At 39.4% G+C, this 23,651-nt stretch overlaps 1 protein-coding gene across 1 annotated transcript in view; it reads left to right on the top strand.

Moving 5' to 3' along the window:
- BTBD11 (BTB domain containing 11) overlaps nt 1–23,651 on the top strand; it is a 602,423-nt gene that overhangs the window by 336,092 nt on the left and 242,680 nt on the right. The window contains exons 8-9 of the mRNA XM_044087588.1: nt 6,918–7,053; nt 12,806–13,026. Of these exons, the coding sequence (XP_043943523.1) occupies nt 6,918–7,053; nt 12,806–13,026 (357 nt within the window). The remainder of the gene's footprint in view (nt 1–6,917; nt 7,054–12,805; nt 13,027–23,651) is intronic.

The following is a 23,651-nucleotide window of genomic DNA, read 5'->3' as shown; positions in this document are numbered from 1 at the left end:
TCGTTAGAATATATAAGAAGGGGTGTGGGGAGGTAAAGCCCTCTACACTGGTGGTGCAGGGGGAACTTGCCACATTATAAAAAATAAATAAATAATGATATTAATTTTAAAAGAGAGCAGTGATTTTTATTTTTATGGTAACAATTTGAAATGTCAGGACCTACTAGAGGTATGGTGATTCTAGTGTTGATATATAACCCCCCCCCCCCAATAAAAGAAGTTTTATGGAGAAGAACAATTTTCAAGATTTACTCTTTTACTGTGTTTTCTGTCTTTTTTTTTCAGCTTTTTGACACTCAGCATTTTGAGTGCTGACATTTCAATAGGGAGCAATTTTTGACATTTACTCTTCTAGATTAGTTTTTCAGTGTTTTTTTCATAATTCTTGGGCTCATAATTATGGGTCTCAGAATTACAACAGGGACCCCCCCCCCCTTTTGTCTCAATGGTCATGAAAGAATTGTGTCAGTTTTTTATTTATTTATTTTTTTTTGTAAAAATCAAAGCTTCTTATTTCAGTTCACCATCTCCAAACAAGTAGGGTTGTTAAACAGTTTAAAAAGATTTTGAAATCAATTGTAAGAAGAGTTATGGCTAAGAATGGGAAAAAACAGGATTCCCTTTTACCTTATCTTATTTCTGCTACCAGAGAAGTTTCCTAGCCATCCACTTGTTCCAGTCCATTTGATCTGTGTTGAAGGCAGCCCATTAAGATTATGAATATAGCCAAAGAGATGCATGAAGAAGAGACTACCCTCTTTAAGGGTGTTATTGACAATGTTTCAGTGCTACAGGAAAGACTGGCTGCCATCTTAGTTTTTGTTTGATAATGTTAAAACAGTCTCAGTTGGCCCAGCAGTATAATTCCACTAGAAATGCTATACTGAGAAATTTCCATGCAGGGAGGAGAAGTATTAATCATAGTTCCAATGACCAAGTATACATTGCTAACTACGTTGCAAGGGCCATAGGAAGTGTTTGAGAAAATAAGTGATATATACGTTATGGGGAAAAAACAGCCAGGAAGATTAACTTCTAACAAATGTATCACATTTATGTTTTAAAGCCCTGGAAAAAAAAACAAAGCTTTCTTTTAGCCAACATAGACATGGCCAAAATGGGTGTTGACATTTTGGAGTAAGAAGTGCCAGTAAAGGATCAGAGTTCTAATCCTGAAGTATACACAGAGGAAACATTGTGGGAAGTGTGCCAATTCCTTCAGTGAATAAAGACATATTTTTCATTTTACCAGGAGGGATTATACTGTTATAACACCACTATAGTCCCCATGGGAAAAAAGTTTCACTTAAGCTGTATATAACCCCTGAGGCTCAGACAGAATTTGTCTATAGATAAAGAAAATATTACAACTTGGGGTGGTTGAAGATCACACAGTGCCTGGAGTAGCCTGATTGTGTTGGCAAACAAACCTGATGATGGTAGTTTAAGATTGTGCAATTATTTTCACCAGCTAAATAACATTTCAGAATGTGATGCTTCCTCAGTGTCAAGGGTACATGAACTGGTATAATGGCTTGAGAAATCCTGGTATTTAAACACACTTAATCTTACAAAAGCATAATGGCATATTCTCTTACGTTTGCAGTCTAGAAGAAAGGACAGAATTTTAAACCACAGATGGCCTTTTCCAATAAAAGGTCATGTTATTTGGTTTACATAAGGCAGCAACCACATTCCAGAAACTTATGTACAACATTTTGAGATGGCCATTGCAGCAATGCTGTTGCTTATATGGATTATGTAGTAATCTTTACTGAAGTCTGTGACAGCCATTTTTCTAAGATGCAAGTAGTTGTGGATGTGTTGTGGCAGACAGACAGAGAGACTTTAGAGCTAACCCCTCAAAATGTATAATAATAAAGTATGCAGCCAGATGTATGGAATTTGTCATTGGGAAGGCAGATGTACAAAGTGGAAGCAGTACAAGAATATGCCTAACCAGTTTCCAAGACATAGGTCAGAGCCTTTCTTGGTCCAACAGGTCATTACCTTAAGTTTATACCTAACTTTGCAGAGATAGCCTCTCCTCTGATATAACATTCTAAGGCTAGCGATGCCCAAAGAGTCGAGTGGACTCAATACTGAGTTAACCGGGTCTAAATTATAAGCCCGAAAAGACTAAACTGCGAACGCACACATGAGCGAAAATGCCTGTAATCGAACTTGCTATTGTGGGGGGGTTGCGCCCACCCACACCCCCCACTAACTATATAGTCCAACTCTGAGGTCGCACTACAGTGAGGAAAGGGCAAATATCCCACTCCTCACTGTAACACGACCCCACAATCACAATTTTGATTCCCGGCATTTTTGCTCATGTGAGCGCTCGCGGTTTTATTGTTTCATGCATCTGATATAGACCTGAGTTAGCCTTTATGTATCTAAAGAAGGCTTTGTATTCCTCACCAAAAACACTCGGTAGCAGAAATGTACTTGCAGTGAAAACAAACAAAATAAACCCACAAACTATTCATTGCTACGTTGCATTTACACATAACAAAAAACTTCTGAACTCTTTTGTCATTTGTGAAGGAGAAGAAAGCACTTTACAGTAAACAGCTACCCATTCAGAGTGGTCCACCTATGTCTTATTTTCACAAAGTATAGCAATGAATAGTTTGTGGCTTTGTGTTCTTCACCCATCATGTTTATACCTGGTTTGAGGTCTTTTATTGTGCATACTGACACATTTACAGGTGGCCTGAATGCTGACCTATCAAAGGTGTAACATGGTGAAGAACTCACTGTTTGCCCCCACTAGCTGTAAGTTCACTCCCCAAGAGACTACATATACTGCATATGAAAAAGAGGATTTGACAGTTAAGTGGGAGCTTACTTCCCTCAGGCTTATTTGTTAGGACTCCCCTTTACATTAGTGACTGATAATGCCCTTCTTTGGCTATCACAGAACAGAGAGAAAAAAATGCAGTGTTGGCCTGCAAGTGATTGGTCCACCAACCTTTTGAATTTAAAGCCCTGCCTCAATCAGGCTTGATGAACACTAAAGCAGACAGTGGATCTCAGATTTATATTCTGAGGTTGCTCAACTTTACAGACCTGCACTGGTGAGGTGGATTATGTAGCATAGTCCATGGCCAGACTATAGATGGAGCATTCTTTATAATGTTGGCGTGATTTGATGTGGTCTGATATGCCTAAGTTGTTGCTGCTGGGAGAAAAGGGTTCAGTTCACTGCAGAAGGTAAGGCAGGGTGTAGCTACAGTAAGGGAGATTTAAACATCCTACACTTGGGATGACCAGTTAGTTGCTCTGAGGAAACAGTCATTTCCTTCTGTTGAAAAGAGGAATATTTTGTCAAATGGATTTTCCTTAGAATTTAGGAGTGCATATTTTTACCTTAATGAGCGGTGCTGCTTTCTGCGAAAACATCTGAATGTAATACTGGGCGGAAGTCTCTTTTTTGACACATGTCTCTCAGCTATATTCTGCTACTTCTGAGCACGACAGAAAAAGGGACTCCAATTGCTAGTGAGTGGATATGTGTACTTATCTATTTATTTATTTAAAACTATTAAATGCTGTACAGTAATAGTCCAAACTAAGCAATTTCATGCTCAGCCCAATGTAATACGAGAACACAATAGCAAATAAACAAAAGCATTTTTAGCATACAAGATACAATTGTTTATTATTTCACACACTACACCACTACCCAAATCAGGTTAAAAGATAACTGAAGGTAAGAAACCCTTCTGGGACGTACATGAATTAAACAAGGTAGGCTTAGCAAGATCATTAAAAGAGGAAAGAAGAAATGAGAAAGACAGAGGCTGAAGAAGGTAGGAGATAATAGGGGGTAAGTATAGTAGAGGTATGCAGATTACTGATGTGGCAAGTAAGGTGTGATATGTAGGATAGTATGCCTTAGTGGAGAGGATACTCAGAAGAGCAGATAGTGAATAGTGAAAGGTAGAGAAAAGAGTGTGTAGTAAGTTATATAACCATTAGGATAGCAGTAACATGTGGCTTTAGGGTGACAAATGAGTTTTAAGGGCTTTCTAAAGTTCAGGTAATTGTCTGAGTCCCTTATGGTGGTGGTGATTGGAGGAGATGGAATAGGGTTTGCTAGACTTTGAGGCCTAGGACGGTGAAGCTTTGTTTACTGCATTTTTGTTTTGGTTCTGTAGGGGAGTAAAAGGGGGCAGCATGGTTTGATTGTGACCTTATGTTATACATTCTTTGTCTTACACCAGACAGGTAGTTGAAAGTATTTTGACTTGTTGTTGTTGTTGTGTCTTTCGGCTTTTCCCGGTTAGGGGTTGCCACAGCGGAATTCCGTCCACTAATGATTGGCAGTTGATTTTTACGTGCTAAGTTGCCAGGCCTAACGCACAACCTTCAATGAAGGTACACCCATTCACGCATGTCTCCATGCAGAAAACGCTCTAGCTGAGAGTCGAACCGGTCAGCGTTTTACTGTGAGGCGACAACGCTACCGCAGCACCACCACCACGGATAGTTGAAAGTATTTTGACTAAACATTTTAAACAGAAGGGAGCTGAGGTAGAGCTCAGCTCTCTGTTGGAGGGGGATCTAACTGGCCTTTTGTGAATTAGATTTATTAAGTATCATATTTTGTTGTCTGCTGACTGTTGGCTTGTGAATTTTTTTCTTTGAGCCAGTGGCTAATGGGAAGAGTGTATTCTAATTGGGATAAGATGATACCTTTCCCTGTGGCCTCTCCCTGCTGGAGACAAAAATCGGGAAATTTTTCAGAGAGAGAAAACTATTAAATGATTTTGGATTTTGTTTGTTGGATGTAAAGCTGGAAGTTGAGGTGTCTGTCAAGCCATAGGCCGAAGTGTATGAATGCTGGTAGTTTCAAGCAGAATATCATTAATAACTATGATTCCTAAATCAAGTTTGCTTTAGCTTCCATGGAGTACCAAAATAGCTTTGTTTTATTTGTGTTAAGTAGATGTTGTCTTAAATTGAGCCAATTGGTAAAGAAAAGTGGTCTTCTTGGAACAGTGATTTAATGTTTCTTAAGGAAAAGTCAGAAGGTCATCTGCATACAAAAGGATTGGTGGAGTTGGGTTGGATGCAGGCAGATTATTGATGCATACAGAAAATAGCTGGGAAGAAAAGACTGAGTCTTGACATATTCCCTTTAAGAAAGGGGGCTTTGGCTGAGTGTGTGGACCCTAATTTCACTCTGAATGTTTAGTCAGAAAGTTAATGAACCATGAACCACTGGGTAGCTTTGTTGCTGAATCCACGGTGGTAAGTGGTGGTGGAAGTCTTGGTGAGATGTATGTAGATTATACCAATTAATTAATCTTCATAGCCATAAACATGTCAGTGTGGACCCAAATAGTTGTCATAGTGTTATGATTTCCCATAAAACCATATTGTTTGTGAAGTATAGAAATGGGTCTAAAGTCAGAGGTGCAGAGTTGGTTCTTTGCTTAGGGAAGCAGTTCAATTAGTGCATTATTTTTAGATTTGAGGAAAATACATTTATATAGTGAGAGGTTAAATATGTCTTTTACTGGGTGACATAAGTATTCAGACCAGGCTATAATAAACCATTTTGTTATAGTTTATGCTTACATTTACTGTGTACTTTTAAAAGTCTGCTTACTTCTGTCTTCCAGAAGAAAGAATGTACTATTAACATACTGTGTTTTGTAATAGTTTGTGCTACAGGCACTGCATTGTTTTTCATTTAAAATGTCTTCTGAGCAACTGACAAACCAATAGCACAAGCATTAAAGTGGCAATGAAACAAGGCTGCATTCCTTCAATTGTTTGTCATAGACAATGCAAAATTCTTAAGTTCACATGTATTTGGAGTGAAGAAACACTACTTTATTTTGGTTATTTTTTTTCAGTAAAAGTTAATATTTCACTTTAAAACTTCAAGGCTGAGGTTATTTCATTTTCCAATCTTAACCTAAGAGGCCTCAAAATTTTTTATACTAGGTAGCTGAGAGACTTAAGTCCTGTGATATTCTTGGTCAAAAATCATTAGGGTCTCTTGAGTTGGGTAAGATTCTTAAAGGTTAAGGAGGCATTAATATTCCATGATTAACCAGATAAGGGACGAGTGGAGGGAGGCAATTACTTTATTTTGTTTTAGTTTCCCTACTGCTCTCCCTATTTGAAGGAATTTTCTCGGGGGTTGTTACCATCCTACGTTCCGGTAGTCTGTCTTCTCCCCTGTACATGGACTGTAGCACCATATCATGATGTGTCCCAATTATCAAAGAACCATCAGCTGTCCACCCCGTAACAGTTCTGTTAATGCTGAGCAGCTCTGAGGCTTTATTGTAGCTCTAAATCCCTCCAGCAGTATGCTGACATCATTGTTAGGCTGGGTAGGCAATGGATAGTAGCCTGAGCAGGTCCCCCACTACAGGCACATAGGGCAGCCATGCCTATACTGTCCTCCTGCCTCCCCCAGCTGTGTCTTCTCTCTGAGCTCTGACCCCTGCTAGAGCTGAACTAGTGAAGTGACCAGCAAAATCTGTCCATCCCAGGACAGTCATGCCCATCCTCCTTCCCTGCCCTGTCAAATGCATGAGCTGCCAATCAAACTTCTGTCACCTAGGCATAGTCAGGGCTTTATCCGTCTGTGTCACCAGTGCAGGCTTCATTATGAATTCTTTTGATACAAAAGGAATTTCTTTTGGAATTTTCTGGGCTATGTAGAACAGTTTGCAGACTGTGGGGGAGACATGATGGTCAAATGATAGTGTATTGTCAATTTAAATGCCCAGGTTTCTTTTAACTGTGTGTCAGATTAGAGAGGAGTGTAAAATACTTGAGGCCATAGGACTGTTATGTATAGCATGCTTTTGATAACCGTCTTCCATGTTTTACTGTCATTAAAAGTAATTTTCTCTGTCTCTTTTTTTTTTCAATTACTCCAGGTAACTTTGAATTAGGAAGTTTGCTGCTGGAAAGAGGAGCAGACCCCATGGTAGGCACCATGTACCGGAATGGAATATCCACCGCACCTCAGGGAGATATGAACTCTTTTAGCCAGGCTGCTGCACATGGACACAGGTACTGAAGTTGTTTTCAACTGTTAATGAGCATTACATGTGCATGTGTGCACACATACACACACACACACACACACACACACACACACACACACACACACACACACACACACACACACACACACACAGACACACAGACACACACACACACACACACACACACACACACACACACACACACACACAAATGTGCAATGCAGTGTGACCATAATTATCCAGTGACTATCCAATGTGGTTAATTCTGTTCAAAATAAAACAATGCAAGTTCTGAGAAAGCTTAACTATTACAATTATAGTTGTGTTAGTCTGCTGTGAAAAACTAAAATACCTAAATTCTGTTTTCCATTCTCAGTCAGACAATAACAAAAATGGAACATTATTCTTCCTAAGAAACACTGTTATATTCTGCAGTTTTATTTAAGTGTATAGAGGTAAAAATCATTTTGTAGAAATTTTTATCGTAAGTAAAATTGGTACGAAAATGCAAGTACTTTACACGTTGCTGCCTTGATTACTGTTGCTATCATACTCTTGACTTGCACAGTTACAAAATTCAAGTAGCTTAACATAACACATGACTGTTTTGTTAGCGTTTCTGATTAAATTAATTCTAGGATCAACCTCATGAGAGTAAAATTTAGTTTTTTTATTGTTTTACAGAAAGTACAATTACAGCATTTTGACTAAATACAAACCTTTTATCCTACCTTTGGTTGATTTTAGCAAGGAGGCATTCAGAACTTTCTGATTTGTACACAGAACCCATCTGCTGATACCCTTCTCCAACATAACTGCACTTTGTCGGGTGCCCTTTGTAATGCTGATGGTAGTAATTGTGATCCTTGTACTGGGAAAATTGTTTTAAAGAAATTGGGGGACCATATGCTAAGTTCAAGTTGTGGTATCTTGGGGTATTCCTTATATTGTTTGGCAAAACAACCATGGAGTTAGGATATAATGCTTGTAAAGATGTTGAGGACACATTTATCCACTTCAAGAGAGTGCAAGACAGCAAAATCCTCCAAGTAAAATATTTCAGTGGTGCATTAATGAATTTCAGATGGTCTCACACTTTACTTTTAAGATTATTGGGACCCACAGTATTGGATCTCACACTTGTAATAGGGTGTACCTTTATTTTAGTATGTCTTATAAATGCCAAATTAAAATGCGTTTTATATAGTAATTTGGTAAAAGGGTATAAGATCATCACATTCTTGTTCAAAATGCAAGTGTAAATGAGACAGTGTGACTTTGCCTTATATATGCTAACTGAAAGATTATATTTTGGAGAATACCTCAACACTGAGATACAACATTATTTGATTTTTGTTTATATAAGCAGCATTGATGTGAGGATACAGCCCCCCACTTTGGGGGATGCAATGGAAAGAGTTTTCCCTGCCAAACTTCTTCAGGTTTCAGTTTTATGGATATCCAGGGTAGCTCTTTCCTGTTTGCACTTTGAGTGCCAAAGAAAGGTACAGTGATCTTTATTTAATCAGCATTAAAATTATTATTGTAGAAGCATTCAAATGGAAAGCTAGTAAAAGACAATGCACACAACAGTGTGAGCATTTACATTCTTTGCTAACTCACATATCCTGTTCATTTTATTTGTATGTTTGCCAGTGTGACATTTTGTGTCTTGTGCTATACAAAATGTAGTTCCCCTTAAAAAGAAATATTCATGGGTTACATGGAGAAGTACAACTTTTTGCCAAAGTTTAGACCTTTAAATCTGCTTTCATGGCAGGGACAGTTATGAAATTGTTACTCAGCATAATGTAATTTGACAAAAGCAGTTCTGTAAAAGTTTCACACCAAACTGGTGTGCCATTGTAATGTATTAAGTTCCTTCCTGGAAAGGTATAGCAGTCTCCAAGTTCATTACATTAAGTATGACACTAGGGATTTGGGGAGAAAATCCACTTGCTTTGGGGTTGTGAGGTATTTGATAAAAGTAGTCTTGCAAGGATTTTTTTTTCCTTTTCATCTGCATTGCTTTTCATTTCTGCAGTGTGGGTACAGCAAGATAGTGTTCAGAGATCTGACTTTTACTATTCTGATATGTACTCTTACAAGGAATAGGCTTAACTATATACATGATTTTGATCTCTTTATAGATTGGCTTCTGCCGTTACACTGAAAAATGGCAACCCACAACAGTGCTTGTAGAAGCATCTGAGATGCTCACGTGTAACCCACGCATGTGAATTGTACGCTGACTACAAATGTTGTGAAACCCACCCAAAACAATTCAAGGTTGCTACCAAAGAGTACCTTATAAATCAATGGTCCTGCCACCGCACACAGCCACCGTAATCATCCCACTCATCCTATAATCCAACTTGCCCTCTAAAGAATTCTCACTCTCTCTTCCTAGCTCTATCTTTAATCTTCCCCAACTTCTCTTTTCTTTTAACTTCCAAACTCAAGCTAACTAATACCTATTATAGTTATTAACTTCTAGCTGTGTTGCGCTGACACAACAAACTCGCATACTATCCTGGCTTATGTAACCTCTATTTCCTTCAAAACATTTAGTTATCACTTCTTACTTTCTTCAGTTTCTGATATATGCCAAATTATGTGTACTGTAAACACTGTACTTAGTACTCCATGTCTTATGAATTACAGATGCTTAATGCTTTTATATACATTTTTATAATTGTTTTGTAGCTGTTTTGTTTAACGCTGTGGAGCTTTTCTCCCCGTGTCTCTGCTGAAAAAGGGCTTTTCTGCTCAGACAAACAAACCCGGTCAACAAATGTAAAATAAAATAAAATAGTAAATAAATAAATAAAAATAAGACTGATCACACCTATTCCTTGGCTTCTAAATTAGTCCTGTGAATGGCTTCAGACCTCCTAGTTCCTTGATATCTCCCAGAATCACATGTACCATTTTCTGCACTGCTTCTAGATCTTACCCTGCCACACTGCCCATCTTCATCAATCTTTCTTTGCTGTTGGCAACAACAACACTCCAATAATGTTCCTTCTTACCTCATTCCCAGAAATAAGCCATCATTTTTTTCAAATTACAGGGGAGCCTAAAGCTAGAATAAATAACAGTTAATGAAAAAATGTGGCAAACTATAAGGGATAGAGGCTAGAAAGATAGATATGGGAAGCAGCAATCATCAAATGGTGTTACAGGAGTCAAGCTTCTTGAAGGCCAGTAGATGGTAAGAGTGAAAGTCAAATGTCTTTATCTTTGAATCAGATGTGAGCATTATCCTACTACAGAATGCTTGTGACTACTGTAGCTGACTTCCCTTCCCCTCCCAAAGGGGTACCCCTCTGACTTCAGTTCACCTGTTCCAGCTCACCCTACACAATTAATTACACACTGTCCCTGTGTGGTACAATCTTAATGAACTGTCTGTTCTTTTACTGCTGATTCTAGTTAATATTTGAGAAAATCACTCAAATTGTTGCTGTAGAAAACTATATGCACATAAAATGCCTGATTTCTTCAGTTTCTAACATGCTGTCTCTTTAAACGACCCTCTTTTTCAAAGGTTGTAAAAGGTACTTGAATGACTTTTAAAGGTATGTTACCCAAATTATTTTTATAGTAAGGCTTACTTTTATAATTTTAATGTGAAATGTGTACTAAAATAATAACAGTAGAAATTGAGTAAAGTCAAAAATTAAATCTACAGTCTACATAATTCTCATATTATTAGGAAATAAATACAGAATTTAATTTCATTAATGTAGCGTTGTTGCCTCACAGCAAGAGGTTCTCCCGTTCGATTCTCGGCTGGAGTGCAGGGAGTGCCTTCTGTATGGAGTCTGCATGTCCTCCCCACGGTTGGATGGGCATTCGAAAGACATGCATAAATGGGAGTGCCTTCGTTGAAGGTTGAACGTTGAGCTGGCACCTCAGCGTGAAAATCTACTGCCAATCATTAGCGGACCGGAGTTCCGCTGTGGCGGCCCCTAACCGGGAAAAGCCGAAAGACAAACAACAACAACAACAACTAGTAATGATAAAACTTGAGTAGATGCAAATACACTTGTATCTGGTGGACTAGAAAAACAAACACAATGCTATGTCTGGCACGCTTGAAATCTGTTTGGGAGTTTGCACTCTAGGTGTGAAGTCAAGGCATTTTCCTATGTTGACTTTGATCCAAGCTGAGATACAGATTAAGGCTGCCCAAAGGGTACATGAGGTAGAGATTTCATTCCAGGGATGCAAGGTAGGGGTCCTACTACATGGTCATCACTTGGGGAAGTAACGCATGGTTAGAGGGTCAGTGGAACTGACAGGCCTGCAAGACATGAGTGTATAGTAGCATACGGTACATGTTGTTATTGACTGCATACTTCTCCATGAAAGAGCACTTGGATGTGAAAAAAAATCTTACAGAAGAGCAAGATGAAGGCCAAGCAGGCATGTGGCTCAGTCATCTGACTATTACATCTGCCTGTCCATGAAGGGATCAGCTATTGTTATGTATGTTGTGTAGCTGGCTTACTAACCATTTCCTCTCAACTTTTCTGCTCCATCTTGGGAGTGGTCATAGTACCAGGTAACTGTAGAGAGAACTTGAGACTCATATTCCTTGGAATATTCGGTGGTTTTGTCCCAGAACAGGTCTGGAAAAAAGTTTAAATTATTTATTCTGTGTCAGTCTTGAGTCTGCTTCAGTGGGGTAGACATTGCAGTTACAACCGTAATAAATGTGACTAGGGTTCAAGTAGAAACTCCCACGCATGAAGAACTGGCCTGGAGACATAGGACTGAACAGGAATGGTGAGGTCTGCTACTGAGCAAGAGGGATTTGGGGTTTTGTGATGAAGAAGTAGCTTCTAGTGGAGACCAGAAAGCCAGGACCAAATGCTAAAGTGTCAACTGAGCTTGCATGAAGATGCCATGCTGTGTGATGACACTGAGGGCTTAGAATGGTCAGTAAGGTTGACATTTGTATGTAATACATTTCAGCACAGAGAAATTTGCTGAGAATTAAGAATGTAAATGGATTATTACCATGTAAATATGAAGGCCCCTGATACTTAACGTTTGACACTACTCCAGCTGTGTGTGATAACCAAAAGGCTAATTCCCCCTAGAACTGAGGACCTGTGTCATGTGGTGGTATGGTGTGCTATGTTGGCAATGCTGGGAGAACTAATGGATCCATAGACTATGAGGAGAATTAGATTATTAAAGTGTGTGGAGCAACAAAGACCAAAACCATCAGAATCCACAGAGAAAGAAAATGTTAAACAGTCTGTGTTCATTTGAATGAAATGGATAATTGCTGTGCCTGCTATTTTACAACCTTGGGTGTGTCCCTTTAATGGTTGCTTAGATGATGATGTTCCTGGCAAAGTCTAGATATGGAACTTCCAAATTAGATGGAAAAATAGGGGAAGAAAAATACATCTAGGTGATGGGCCAGCAACTTTACAATCACCTTGGCAGTATTTGCTAGTGAACAGTGTTTGTGTGTGTGTGTGTGTGTGTGTGTGTGTGTGTGTGTGTGTGTGTGTGTGTGTGTGTGTGTGTGTGTGTGTGTGTTGTGGGCTACCTGTGGAGTAATACTAGCAGCCACTGTAGAAGAATATATTATGGGACCTCTGAACTTAGACAAAGGTGGTTGGTAGGATGTTAACTGTGTTGTGGAGTTTTGGAATTGTTTGGAAGTGTTGAGATAAATAATATATTATGTTTCTGTCATTTTGAACTTCTGTTTATTCTGCAAAATTTTTATTTTCCTATTTTGTTTTGTTTAGGAATGTGTTTCGCAAGCTGCTCGCCCAGCCTGAGAAGGGGAAAGGTGACATCCTGTCCCTGGAGGAGATCCTGGCTGAGGGGACAGATCTGACGGATGCAGCCAAGGCACATTTAGGTACCAATCGAAACAGCAAAGTCAAGATGAAAGCCCTTCGTGAGGCCATGTACCACAGTGCTGAGCATGGTTACGTGGACGTCACAATTGATATCCGAAGCCTAGGTCAGTACCTCAGTGTTTGTGGGGGGTATCTGCACATCTTCCAGGGCAATACAGCCTACGAACTGCTGAGACTAATGACTTGGGCATTAGACCTTGCTCTGAAATGGGGCAGAAGTGACTGCAGCGTTACACTAGCTTAGCCTGTTATCTTTTTCTGTGCAGTCAGTATGCATCTTTGTCTGTTTGTCTTTTCTCTTTTTTGTCCCTGACTCTGTAAGCCTGAATCTTCCATATATATCTGTATGTCTTTGTTGATTTATCATGAGAAGTGGAGAAGCTTCTATAGATATGTACAGCTTCTGCCCTAGTAACAGCCTATAAATGATACAGTTATGCAGTGTGTAACTGCATCAGGATTTGGCTCATGGAACATATTATGATCACTTGAGTCAGTCCTTCGATTAACTTTTTCCACTGAAAGTCAAGTGAGAATATAGTACAGGAGGGATCTCGGTGGCTACTGGCTTTAGAGTGTTAGTTAAGAGTTGTTAACTCTTTATTAAATGGGAGACCGTGGTTTGTGGTTAAGGTTCCACTTACTTGCTGCCTGCCATACTGTCACTCTGTCCTGTACTTAGCTCCTTAACTCCATGTCATTAGTTTGGAACCTGGCAGGTCACTGCTAGCATTCTAGCCAATTACTACATAATCAAATGGATGTCATCAAATATTGGTGTCATCACCAGTGTTTTGTTTTAGTTCCCTGTGGCTTAATTGTACTAGCTGAGGTTGTGTAGTGTTGGGGTTAAGGAAGCTTTTGTCTTTGTTTAGAAATTCACTATTACCTCCCCCCTAAGATTGCACAACCTCTGAATTAAAATATTTAAAGCCACAGGGGTATGGGCTGCAGCTATCCACAAAGGGATAGGGGAATTCCCCCTCTGCAAAAACACTGGCACTAGTATTTTCCATAGGGTCAAAGATTTTGTTTTGCTAAAGAGTTTCTATTGTACAGCATTCACTTTAAGTGACACTGATGGACTGCACTGTTTCCAGATTATTTCTCCTTGTTATTTTAGTATGGCTTACTTGGTAACAAATGCTCTTCTGGCTAAAATACCATGCCTCTAGGCATAGACCTAAAGCACTTAAAACTAGCACTAAAAAAGCACTAAAAACTAGTAAATGAGAACTAGAGTTGAGCATGAATTGAAAATGCTAATCTCAAAATTTCAGATTTTTTTATTAATTAAACTTTTATTATAAGTTCTGATATGAAAGTCTCCATAAATTGATTTCATATTAGTAAAAGTCTTAAAACTGAACAGTTAAACTCATCAGTTTTAAACTTCTAATGGGGTAACCCTTCCCCCACCTCAATTATTATCAAGTTTAACTGCTTGCTATGCGGCCTTATTCAGTGGTAGTTAACATATGCCAAATAGGGCCTCACAGCTTCCCATAGCTTAGGACCTCACTATCTCTAAATCCGTCTCTGAGGTGAATTATTTAAAGGTGAAATGCTGGCCCTGTATCTTGACTTGGCTAATTCATTCAGCTGTAACGAATCTGACTAGCACTTGTAGAAAATGGCATTTTAGCATTCCAAGAAAGATGTAAAGTGTAGGGAGAAAAAATATTTGGCCTTATGGTTCCCCTTTAAAATCGTGAAATACTGAAATCTCGAATTTCAGTATTTCTCAACCATAAAGGTGAATTTTTAAAACGTCAAAAGTGCATGATCGCGAATATGAATATTTCAAATATGGCTTTACGTTACATGATATGCGCTATTTGGTTTGGATGTTGTTCACCGTAGTGTATGGATTTACGTGGAATCTCAGGTAAGCGAGTGTTTTGTAAGGGTTTTGTGTGGGAGTATTAGTGTATGTCAGATTGTTTGTAAATTGTATCTGTGGGTTAGGGTAGGAAGGTGTAATTGTTGGATGCGTTAATGTTTGTCTATGTGTGTGTGTGTGTGTGTGTGTGTGTGTGTGTGTGTGTGTGTGTGTGTGTGTGTGTCTGTGTGTGTGTGTGTGTGTGTGTGTGTGTGTGTGTGGGACTGTGGAATGTCTGGGTGTGAGTGTAGTGTCTTTTACTGTTTGTGAGATCTCGGAGTTAGTATATATAAGTAGGCGGTGTGGGGGTGCAGCCCCCCCCCACATGAGGGGTGCTGGGGGGCTTGCCCCCCCCCCCGCTTATGTGTAGTTTAGGTATGTAGATGTGTGGTGTTTTGTTTTTGTGCTTATTTGTTTTATAGTGTGGGTGTTGTGGTTTATGTGTGGTGTGGTATATGCTGTGAGTTCGAGATTTGTAGTTTTGGGATTGTGAAGGTTCGGTATTTGAAGGTTTCGCCTTTACGGTCGCGAAATACTGAAATTCGAGATTTCAGTATTTCGCAATTATAAAGTGGAACCATATCATACATACGGACAACAGTACAGATATACATACCGGATCGGTTGAGGCCCGGGTTAACAATGACTGCCACCAGTACTGCTGGCCAACAGGGTGCTGGCAGAAATTTGGCTACAGTTGGCCGAAGGAGGAGAAGAGGGGGAAGGCATGCCCGAAGGCAGGTAAAGGCTAGGACTGTGAAAGTGCGGGTCGTAACTTTGAATGTTGGCAGTATGACTGGTATAGGAAGAGAGCTAGCTGATATGATGGACAGAAGGAAGGTTGGTATATTGTGTGTGCAAAAGACCAGATGGAAGGAGAGCAAGACTAGGTGTATTGGAGGTGGGTTCAAATTTTTTTATCATGGTGTGGATGGGAGGAGAAGTGGCATAGGAGTTATCCTATAGGAACAGTATGCTAAGAGTATTTTGGAGGTGAAAAGAGTGTTGGATAGAGTGATGTTTATGAAGCTGGAAATTGATGGTGTAATGATGAATGTTGTTAGTGCATATACTCCACAAGTTAGGTGTGCGATGGATGAGAAGGAAAAATTTTGGAGTGAGTTGGATGAAGTGGTGATGAATGTACCCAAGGGCGAGAGACTGGTGATTGGAGCAGATTTCAATGGGAATGTTGGTGAAAGGAACAGAGGGGATGAGGAAGTGATGGGTAGGTATGGTGCTAAGCAAAGGAATTCCGAAGATCAGATGGTAGTGGATTTTGCGAAAAGGATGGACATGGCTGTGGTGAATACGTATTTTAACAAGAGGGAGGAGCATAGGATGACATACAGGAGTGGAGGAAGATGCGCACAGGTGGATTATATCTTATGTAGAAGGGCCAGTCTGAAGGAGATTGGAGACTGTAAAGTGGTGGCAGGGGAAAGTGTAGTTAGGCAGCATAGGATGGTGATTTGTAGGATGGCATTGGTGATCAAGAAGAGGAGGAGGAGTGTGAGGGCAGCACCAAGGATCAAATGGTGGAAACTGAAAAAGGGTAATTGTGAGGTGGAGTTCAGGGAAGAGTTAAGACAGGCACTGGGTGGCAGTGAAGAGTTACCGAATAGCTGGGTAACTACAGCAGAGCTAGTAAGAGAGATGGCTAGAAAGGTGCTTGGTGTGACATCTGGAAAGAGGAAGGAGGACAAGGAGACCTGGTGGTGGAATGAGGAAGTACAGGAGAGTATACAGAGAAAGAGGTTGGAGAAGAAGAAGTGGGATTGTCAGAGAGATGAAGAAAGTAGACAGGAGTATAAGGAGATGAGGTGCATGGCAAAGAGAGAGATGGCAAAGGCTAAGGATAAGGCGTATGAAGAGTTGTATGAAATATTGGACACTAGGGAGGGAGAAAAGGATGTGTACTGATTGGCTAGCCAGAGGGACCGAGCTAGTAAAGATGTGCATCAGGTAAGGGTGATAAAGGATAATGAGGGAAACATACTCACAAGCGAGGAGAGTGTGTTGAGTAGATGGAAAGAGTACTTTGAGGGGCTGATGAATGAAGAGAATGAGAGGGAGAGAAGGTTGGATGATGTGTGGATAGTGAATCATGAAGTGCAGTGGATTAGCAAGGAGGAAGTAAGGATAGCTATGAAGAGGATGAAGAACGGAAAGGCTGTTGGTCCAGATGACATACCTGTGGAAGCATGGAGGTGTTTAGGTGAAATGGCAGTGGAATTTTTAACTAGATTGTTTAATGAAATCTTGGAAAGTGAGAGGATGCCTGAGGAATGGAGAAAAAGTGTTTTGGTACTGATTTTCAAGAATACGGGTGATGTGCAGAGCTGTAGTAACTACAGAATGATTAAATTCATCAGTCACAGCATGACGTTATGGGAAAGAGTAGTGGAAGCTAGGTTAAGAAGGGAGGTGATGATTAGTGATCAGCAGTATGGTTTCATATCAGGAAAGAGCACTACAGATGTTGATGAAGAAGTACAGAGCAGGTCAGAAGGAGTTGCATTGTGTCTGTGTGGACTTAGAGAAAGCATATGACAGGGTGCCTAGAGAGGATTTGTGGTATTGTGTGAGGAAGTCAGGAGTGGCAGAGAAGTATGTAAGAGTGGTACAGGTTGGAGCGACAGATGCGTTTAAGGTGGAGGTGGGGTTACATCAAGGATCAGCTCTGTGCCCTTTCTTATTTGCAATGGTGATGGACAGGTTGACAGATGAGATCAGACAGGAGTCCCTGTGGACTATGATGTTTGCAGATAACATTGTGATCTGTAGTGAGAGTAGGGAACAGGTGGAGGAGACCCTGGAGAGGTGTAGATATGCTCTAAAGAGGAGAGGAATGAAGGTCAGCAGGACTAAGACAATATATGTGTGTGAATGAGAGGGAGGATAGAGGAATGATAAGGATGCAGGGAGTAGAGGTGGCGAAGGTGGATGAGTTTAAATACTTGGGATCAACAGTTCAGAGTAATGGTGAATGTGGAAGAGAGGTGAAGAAGAGAGTACAGGCAGGATGGAGTGGGTGGAGAAGAGTGTCAGGAGTGATTTGTGACAGGCGAGTACCAGTAAGAGTGAAAGGGAAGGTCTACAAGAGTGTAGTGAGACCAGCTATGTTATATGGGTTGGAGACAGTGACATTGACAAAAAGGCAGGAGTCAGAGCTGGACGTGGCAGAGTTAAAGATGTTATGATTTGCACTGGATGTGATGAGGGTGGACAGTTTTAGGAATAAGTATATTAGAGGGTCAGCCCAGGTTGGAAGGTTTGGAGACAAAGCCAGAGTGGCAAGATTACATTGGTTTGGACATGTGCTGAGGAGGGATGCAGAGTATATTGGGAAAAAGATGCTAAGGATGAAGCTACCAGGTAACAGGAAAAGAGGAAGGCCTAAGATAAGGTTTATGGATGTGGTGAGAGAGGACATGCAGGTGGTTGGTGTGACAGAGCAAGATGCAAAGGACAGGAAGAAATGGAAACAGATGATCCGCTGTGGCGACCCCTAACCAGGAAAAGCCGAAAAGACAAACATATATATATATATATATATATATATATATATATATATATATATATATATGTGTGTGTGTGTGTGTATATATATATATATATATATATATATATATATATATATATATACGTATATTTATGAGAATGAATGTTGTACTGGTGAGGTTATAATATAAATATATGTCTGCTGACATGTTACTTTAGTTTACATTCAACAGTGCTCTTTTACAAATTCATTCCAGTATTAAAACAAGTAGTACAGAAAACAATGAGTCGACGTACAGATCGGATGAAGTGAGGTATTTGCATGGGAAGTGTACTGCACTTACATAGTTATGCTCACCTACTCAACTCAGCAGTAAATAAAGAAAAAGTATGTGGATGATGATAGGAAAAAAAACATCAGGGATGAGGTCAGTTGTGTTCCACAAAAATCACAAAGCCTGGTGCTCAAAAGGATAGCCTGCTCCCTAATAATTCCACGGTAAAGAGTTCTGCATAGTAACAAGAAAGCAATGAAAGATCCCAGCTCCATTTTTGTAATTTGCTCCTGCTGACATCCCGTTTGCATAGTTCTAAGAAGCAAACAGCAGCAGTCTCTTTGAGGCTTACACCAGCTTTATGCAGGGGTGACAGAAAGGCACTTCTCAGCATAGGCTGTCCTGGAGACAAAATGTAGATGCCAGTTATTTTTTTCTAAGGAGGAGCCAATGTGGTTCCTTTTTAGTTGGACAAGATGGTGTTATCAAACTTTTCTTTGTAGTGAGGAAGTGTCCAAAGATACTTCAGACAGCAGAAAGCTTCAGGCTAATGCTGACATTATTTGAAATATATATTTTTCTGATGGGTTGGGTCTTAAAACTTAGCTGCATATCTAGCTGGCATTACCTTAATTTAGATTGTTAAAGATTTTTTTCTCATGGTCATTTTAAAGTCAAGATTATAAAGTTTTCTTTTTCAGAAGCTTGTGATTGGCCAACTTCTAAAGTATCTTGACTTTTATAGTCTGTAATATTTTTACCATCTGCTTGCAAGTTTCATGTGGAGAACAGTAAATAAGTGCAATCATTTATATACTATGCTCTTTATAGAACAGATGGTAAATACCTGCAGTGCAGGCACTAGTGAAAGTGAACAGGAGCCCACAGGAATTAATTTTGCTGAACTTTTTCACAGCAGGATAAAGTCATGAATTACTTCCCACTGATAATGGAATTTTTTTTTTAAACCAACAGAATTGGAGTTGTTTTCAGAAAGGGTGGATGTAACGCCTGATGCAAATCCAGACTTTCTGACAGAATCTGTTATCTATGTAGAATACCTAAATATCAGCCTTATGTTATTTAAGTTCTCAAATTAGTGTTCATAGCTTTGTTTGTACAGACTGCTCCAGAATGACTGGCTCGCTGAGGGTGAGTAAAATAACACACTAAACATTTCCCTCATAGCACAACTGGTAAGAACATTTGTTTATTGGGTTTTAAGTCTGGATTTAACTGAATGAAACCAAAGTCTGGTGTATGTCAGCCCCCAACCTACATCATGGAGTAAAGGAACTATAGAACAGAAGATGGTCTGAAATAAAATTTTGCCTCATTGTATAACTACGTCTGTGAATAGTGGAACTAGAGAACAGGACAGAGCTGGGGTGGAATAAAATTTTACCTTAATATATAAGCTGCTGCTTTCTCCTTTCTCCTTTCTGTACTCGTATTGCTTTTCTCTTGTGGTCTCATTCATGACGTCTTCACACTTGTCTGTTATAACTAATTTACTATGAGAATAAGACCAGTTATATTAGCCAATGCATGGCTGGAGAACACATTTATCATCGGGCAAACAAAGACCTGAAACCAATAACTTTTGAGCATATGCTCAGAAGGAATAATTGTTAGAGACAGGGCCCTACAGAAGCATTTTTTTTAACTTGTATTTTTTATTTTCTTTTTGTTTACTAGTGTAGGATGCTGATCACACTTGACCATTTGGAAGTAGAGCCAGGATGAATAAATTTGTAAAAATACAGTATAAAACAGCTTATTACAGAATATGTTGTAGGAAAGCATACAAAGATATTTACAAAGTAATGGTTAGATTGTATCCACAATTAATAATGACACATAACAGTAATATTCCACATAATTTAAAACAATTGTGGAGAAGGAAAGTGTTTTATTACATTTTTGGCTGAGAAATGTGTTGCCTTAGCTATGCATAAGCTATTGTATGCAGCTTTATGAGAGACTATGTATAGAATATTTGTCTCAGAACTCCATCCATCCACCCCTTCATTCTAACCACATGGCCTATAAGGGTTGTAGTGATATTACCCTTTACAGAGAGTAAACCAAGCTTTTGAATTCCCAGGCACAATCCCTAGCTCATCCTGTAGGATCTTCAGGTATTCCCAGGCAAGCTAAGTATGATGTCTCCAGTATGTTGTGGGTCTGATGCAGGACCTCCTTCCAATGGGAGAGGTCTGCTACCCTTCCTGTGGGGAGCACTCAGCCATGTCAGCTGACTCCTGTCAATCTACAGGAACAGAGGCTGATCCTCCTCCTCGTCTGCAGAGCTCCTCCTTCTCTCATGGAGAGTAAGCCCAGCAACCGTACAAAGGTACCTCATTTTCACTGCTTGTTTCAGCGATATCATCTGTTCAGATAGTGCTGAAAGCTCATGACCTTAGTTAAGGACATAAACTACTAGGTAAACCGAAAGCTTTGTCCCAGGCCTCCTTTCTCACTCCAGTACTGCTAACGAGCACAATGCGTGGGGTACTGCAGCTGCTGAACCCATCCCCCACTGCTAGACAGTCTCCCATGTTTTCTAACCTCACCCTCAGAAAAAGGCCTCAGGATACTTAAACTCCACGTTGGGTTGTCATTTCCCCTCATGTGCAAAGAGTAATCCAATCCTTTACACGACAGGACAGAACAGTGACTACTGAACTGAAAGTGTTGATCTTCATTCTGACCACTCAACATTCAACAGAATATCTTAATTTACTTTGTAAAGACCAGACTGTTACACAGCAAAACAGTCATGCACCCTACATCCAAAACTGAAACTCATTTCTTCCTAACAAAGAATGCAATCTCTAGAGAGAATTCAAATTAATAGCAAGTTTATAATCAAGCTGTAATGTTTGTAGACATCATGTTACCTGATACTGTAGTGTATTTAACACATTTGAGGTTAAACACATTCATCCTGTAAAGTATTTATGCCCACATGCCAACACAGTTAATAAAACTGGATAAATCAGTTTTACTGTAATAATAGGAATAATCCTGTTTGCTAACCTGGTAGGCTTACTGGATACACAGTTCTTTATCAGATGTGACCAGGGAGCAATGTCTGGTTAAGTGACTTGCTCAAGTCACACAATAGGCAAATGAAGGCTGTAGGAATCAAACCCTGTACTAAAAGCACTGCAGCTCACAGCCTTAATCTCTGTGCCAACTGCTGAAAATAAAGTGTGCCAAAGAATTAAAAAAAAACAGCAAATAATGACTATGACCTTTGCATGTGCCCTGCTGGCATCTCTTAATGTTTCAAAAAGTAATAAGTTAAGTGAATATACATATATAGTGAATATAAAATGTAACGTAGATTTATTTAGCTGTTTAAAATGTGTTGCACTTCAGTGTTTTGCAAAGTAGTCAAGTGACACAGATGAACTGGGAATTTAGGAGACAGGAAGAGTTACATTTATGTTTGCTTTCAAAGAGTACATTATGCTAAGTTTTCCAATTGAATTTCTGATAAAGAACATCTTTGTGTATGTCAAGCTGTCTTCCAGAACAGAACCAATTTACACAGAGGGCTGTTTAGGACTGTCCTTATGGAGTACCGGGACATAGCTTTTGACATTATTGAAGTGGTGTCTGCTTAAGAGCCTAATCCACAGCAGAGACCAGCATTGTGACAATAATGTACCAGACATAGTAACACCTTACCTAATAATGCATCAGAGGCATCATCATACTTTACCTAATAATTCACCAGCGACATCATCACACCTTACCTAATAATGCACCAGAGAGCAGCTGAACTGTGGGACCACATGAACAAAAATGTATTTATTTATTTATTGCTTTTGATTACAAGGAAAATCTGAATGGGCAATGAAACCCATTTTCATTGGAGGCCCAGGGAGACAAGCTCCAACTGACAAATAAGTACACATAAGATATATACAACATAGAGATAGCAGACAATATACAACATAGAGATAGCAGACAATATACAACATAGAGATAGCAGACAATATGCAACACAGAGATAGCAAACAATATACAACATAGAGACAGCAGACAATATACAACATAGAGATAGCAGACAATATACAGCATAGAGATAGCAAACAATATACAACAAAGAGATAGCAGACAATATACAACATAGAGATAGCAGACAATATACAGCATAGAGATAGCAAATAATATACAACAAAGAGATAGCAAACAATATACAACATAGAGACAGCAGACAATATACAACATAGAGATAGCAGACAATATACAACAAAGAGATAGCAGACAATATACAACATAGAGATAGCAGACAATATACAACAAAGAGATAGCAGACAATATACAACATAGAGACAGCAGACAATGTACAACATAGAGATAGCAGACAATATACAACAAAGAGATAGCAGACAATATACAACATAGAGATAGCAGACAATATACAACAAAGAGATAGCAGACAATATACAACATAGAGACAGCAGACAATGTACAACATAGAGATAGCAGACAATATACAACATAGAGACAGCAGACAATATACAACATAGAGATAGCAGACAATATGCAACTCAGAGATAGCAGACAGCTCTGCTAAGACAATGAGTAAAATAAAATCTACATTCATACACAGTGTACAAGGTTGCATTCATATTGTTTTCTGCTTTATAAAGAGTTTCATTCTCATTACATTATACCAATAATAATGTTGATATGTGTGCGCAAAGTTCGCTTAGATTCAAGAAAGGAGAACAATACAGTCATAAACAATGGAGAAAGTTACATTTGTGTGACAATATGCAGTTATTTCTCATCTCAGATAACTACATGTGCCTTTTAGTTTCGCTAGCTGCTGTCGCAGGGGTGAGAAATACACCAGTACTCACAGAAGGAGAGATGACAATGGTCTTCACCCATTCACTTTATCACATCCTATTTGGATGCACTATATTTGTGTTTCACCCTGTAGAGCAAATGGCAGGTGACAAATGTCTAGCAGACTGGTGGAAGAAATGAGAGGAAAGAATTCGAGTAAGCGTCTGTTGCCTGTGTGCTCTCTTTCTGAAGATTT

The sequence above is a fragment of the Protopterus annectens genome, chromosome 11.part0 (assembly GCF_019279795.1).
Source record: "Protopterus annectens isolate FY-2018-M chromosome 11.part0, PAN1.0, whole genome shotgun sequence".
NCBI classification, from domain to species: Eukaryota; Metazoa; Chordata; order Ceratodontiformes; family Protopteridae; genus Protopterus; species Protopterus annectens.
The sequence above is the reverse complement of the archived record's forward strand: the minus strand, read 5'-3'. Positions and strand labels throughout refer to the sequence as shown.